Source organism: Penaeus monodon, chromosome 38, assembly GCF_015228065.2.
Source record: "Penaeus monodon isolate SGIC_2016 chromosome 38, NSTDA_Pmon_1, whole genome shotgun sequence".
Lineage (NCBI taxonomy): Eukaryota > Metazoa > Arthropoda > Malacostraca > Decapoda > Penaeidae > Penaeus > Penaeus monodon.
Window position 1 is genome coordinate 4,011,687 of NC_051423.1, and position 4,425 is coordinate 4,016,111.

Here is a 4,425-nt window from a genome sequence, read left to right on the forward strand (position 1 = left end):
CACACTTATAGAGGAACACACACAAAATGAGGACTTATTGATTAATTTTAATATAGGCCTTTTATTTGGCGGTGTGTTCAAAATTGAGCCATACCCCTATAGCGTCTTGATTAAATATGTTCTTTGCTCTTATGTCTAAGATTTAACTATTGAAATGGATTGATTGATCGTATATTTAGGATTTCAAAATGATTTCCGAAAATTGTTTTTAATATGCAAGTTTATTTATAAATACATAAATAATTTTACATGTCTTACCATAAGGATACTCTTGAAGAATCTTTACTTGGGACTCGTTGAGAGTCATAGACATATCGTGGCCTGTATTCGCGGGACTCGAAGGAAGCAGACTCGTAGGAGTCGGGGAAACGAGCCTCGCCCTCGTAGTTGACATCGGCCACGTAGCCGTCATCGCCGTCCACGACGTATCTCACAGTCTGGAGGCGGCCGTCGGGGAGTTGCACGTAGTAGGATCCCTGAGTGTCTTCACCGTCACGGGCTTCCTGGTGTCCGAAGTCGTTGCCGGAGTCGTCGTGCTTTACGGCCCATTGGAAGTCGTACTTGGCCTCTCCGGACTCGTAGGATTCCTCGGAGGAGCGTCTCTGTTTCGCAGACAGAGGAAATGACTATAACTATCGCTGATAAGAAATGTTTAGCATTAAAAAATGCTGTGGTGGGGAAACATCGGATGACGGCTAGCCTCGACATCAAAGTAGGTAGCCACCTCCTGTGTGGTAGGAACACACCAGACTAACTTAAGATTTAGAACACTAGGTGCCTTGTCCAGCTGAATCACTAAGAACACAGATTTTGAAGGTGATATCTGATATTCTTTATCAAATATATGATATTCAGTTATTAGAATTACTAACCTGTGGTGGCCTGTATTCATAGGATTCAAAACTGTCTGCAGCAGCAATGGCTGCCAGACCCAGAAGGATGAAGACCTGAAATAAGAGATTTAAGATAAGATATTTAGATAAGGCTCGACGAGAAAAAAGGACCTTTTACAAATATATCTGAGGCATAATACGTTATATACAAAACTATAAGGTTCACATGCCTTGGTGTTCATGTTTAAGTGTTTCAGAAGCTACTGATACCGGTCTATCGACTGCTGAACATTATATACTGTCGACACTTGCGCAAACGTGGCGCAAGGTCGCTCAAGGACAACGTTTTATAAGTGTTACTGCAAATCTGAGAGGAGCTTGATTGATTACAGAACTGAATTCACACGTCTTACACTATGTTACTATAACCTGCTACTATAAATAGAAATGAATAAACACATACACTCAGGTCAAATTAAATTGTGGAAAAAAAATAAGGATAGAGTTAGAGAAAGTGAGAATGAAAGGGTTTACACGTGAATATCTTTATTCCTGCAAATCCAGAAGTACACACACACATATAGATACAAAGACACCTAGACGTAAATATATGGCTAAACATACAAGCAATGTATATGACGGGAGACATTTACTGTATACCAAAAATGTCCATACCCTCAGTTTCTTTGTTTGATCGTTTGAGTCTGAATGTGTTCCATGGTAACCTTACGCGTTTCTAATTATATTAATTAAATATTACGGTGACCCTGACTTAAAAGGGCCAAGACCATTCTTGCTTTTAGGCAAAGCCATTGATATTGATACATTTTGATTGTGTGTGACTGTCTGCGTGTATCTATCTATCTATTTATCTATCGGTCTACATATATAAGTATATGCGCATATATAAATGTGAGTGTGTGTTTGTGTGTATACATATATATACCTTACATCCGAATATATAATATATATATAATATATATATATATATATATATATATATATATATGGGTGTAATGAAGTTTCCTGGTGGGGGGGGGGCGGCATTTTCTAACTGTAATGTCCCGGAGTAAATTGATGAATAATCATACTAAATAAATAAATGAATAAAAGAGTACCGCAGGACAGGGACAGCAACAAAACCCAAAATTCTTCCATTACGAGAGGAAAAACCTTGGAAATGAATTAACAATTTAAAGAGTCTGTTTCTCGAGTAATTGTGATCTATTGCACTAACGCCGCGAGGAATGTTACCAAAAGGTTAGAGAACCCCTGCATCAGGCAATATTTTAGCTACGTCGAATATTGTAGTGGTTTGATTTTTTCCCGTTTGGTGCTTGCCGCCTTGTGAGAGTGGATTCAAATCCTTGTCCGGGAGGATATATATTATATATATATACATATATATTCTCATATTTTTAATTTTATATATATTATATATACATATTTACATATGTATATATATATATATATATATATATATATATATATATATATATATATATATATTATAAAGTGGATCACTGCGTCCCTCCATCTTATATGCAAACGCGTATATGTATGTGTCCATACATGTATGTCTATATGATATATGTGCACACATATGTATGTATATACACATGCAAATGTTTGTGTTTGTGTGTATTTGTGCGTGTGTGTATGTGTGTGTGTGTGTGCGTGTTCATGTGCGTGTGTGTGTGTTCATATGCGCATTCACATGTGCATATGAACAGCAGCATATATTCGTTCATTTTCATTGCATTTGGCCCTAGGATAAGGTTTACACACACACTTGCGTTTAAATATCTTAGTGCATGCGTGCATAGTCGATGAAAAATAGTCAGAGAAAAAAATGTTTGCAATACACACACATATAAGGGAACACACACAAAATGGGGCGTTCTTAATTAATTTTAATATAGGCCTTTTATTTGGCGGCAATGTGGGTGTGTTAAAACCCCTAAAGCGTCTTGATTAAAAATGTTCTTTGCTCTTATGTTTAGGAGTAAAGTATTGAAGTGGACTGATTGATCTTCTATTTAGGATTTCAAAATGATTTCCGAATTTTTTTTTAATATGCAAATTTATTTATAAATACATAAATAGTTTTACATGCTTTACCATAAGGATACTCTTGAAGAATCTTTACTTGGACTCGTTGGAGTCATAGACATATCGTGGCCTGTATTCGCGGGACTCGAAGGAAGCAGACTCGTAGGAGTCGGGGAAACGAGCCTCGCCCTCGTAGTTGACATCGGCCACATAGCCGTCATCGCCGTCCACGACGTATCTCACAGTCTGCAGGCGGCCCGTCGGGAGTTGCACGTAGTAGGATCCCTGATGTCTTCACCGTCAGGGGTTTTCCTGGTGCCCGAAGCGTTGCCGGAGTCGTCGTGCTTTACGGCCCATTGGGAAGTCGTACTTGGCCTCTCCGGACTCGTAGGATTCCTCGGAGGAGCGTCTCTGTTTTGCAGACAGACGAAATGACTATAACTATCACTGATAAGAAATGTTTAGCATTAAAAAATACTGTGGTGGGCAAACATCGGATGACGGCTAGCCTCGACATCAAAGTAGGTAGCCACCTCCTAAAATACTAGGTGCCTTGTTCAGCTGAATCACTGAGAACAAAGATTTTGAAGGTGATATCTGATATTCTTTATCAAATATATGATATTCAGTTATTAAAATTACTAACCTGTGGTGGCCTGTATTCATAGGATTCAAAACTGTCTGCAGCAGCAATGGCTGCAGACCCAGAAGGATGAAGCCCTGAAATAAGAGATTTAAGATAAGATATTTAGATAAGGCTCGACGAGAAAAGGACCTTTTAAAAATTTTATCTGAGGCAAAAATACGTTATATACAAAACTATAAGGTCACATGCCTTGGTGTTCATGTTTAAGTGTTTCGAAGCTACTGATACCGGTCTATCGACTGCTGAACATTATATACTGTCGACACTTGCGCAAACGTGGCGCAAGGTCGCTCAAGGACAACGTTTTATAAGTGTTACTGCAAATCTGAGAGGAGCTTGATTGATTACAGAACTGAATTCACACGTCTTACACTATGTTACTATAACCTGCTACTATAAATAGAAATGAATAAACACATACACTCAGGTCAAATTAAATTGTGAAAAAAAATAAGGATAGAGTTAGAGAAAGTGAGAATGAAAGGGTTTACACGTGGATATCTTTATTCCTGCAAATCCAGAAGTACACACACACATATAGATACAAAGACACCTAGACGTAAATATATGGCTAAACATACAAGCAAATGTATATGACGCAGACATGTACTGTATACCAAAAATGTCCATACCCTCAGTTTCTTTGTTTGATCGTTTCAGTCTGAATATGTTCCATGGTAACCTAGCGCGTTTCTAATTATATTAATTAAATATTACGGTGACCCTGACTTAAAAGGGCCAAGACCATTCTTGCTTTTAGGCAAAGCCATTGATATTGATACATTTTGATTGTGTGTGACTGTCTGCGTGTATCTATCTATTTATATATCGATCTACATATATAAGTATATGCGCATATATAAATGTGAGTGTGTGTTTGTGTGTATACATATA

The 4,425-nt window shown here is 37.8% G+C and overlaps 1 protein-coding gene across 2 annotated transcripts; it reads right to left on the reverse strand.

Annotated features, from left to right (window-relative positions):
• Positions 1 to 202: 202 nt before the first annotated feature.
• Positions 203 to 3,741, reverse strand: LOC119597022 (cuticle protein 18.6-like). Of its 2 annotated transcripts, none has more exons than XM_037946456.1 (3): positions 3,721 to 3,741; positions 873 to 947; positions 203 to 602 (listed from the first exon to the last, which is right to left on the reverse strand). In XM_037946456.1, exons 1-3 carry the CDS (start codon positions 3,730 to 3,732, stop codon positions 255 to 257), a joined length of 435 nt encoding a protein of 144 aa, XP_037802384.1. In that variant the 5' UTR covers positions 3,733 to 3,741; the 3' UTR covers positions 203 to 254. The 2 variants fall into 2 exon arrangements, with proteins under 2 accessions (XP_037802384.1, XP_037802383.1); XM_037946455.1 differs by lacking the exon at positions 3,721 to 3,741 and adding an exon at positions 1,064 to 1,107.
• Between the last annotated feature and the right edge of the window lie 684 nt (positions 3,742 to 4,425).

What these genes read in the sequence shown, in the direction of transcription:
- LOC119597022 (XM_037946456.1), bottom strand. An exon ending in ATGAATACAGGCCACCACAG is followed by an intron (nt 603 to 872) that starts GTTAGTAATTCT and finishes TCTGCGAAACAG; the next exon opens with AGACGCTCCTCCGAGGAATC.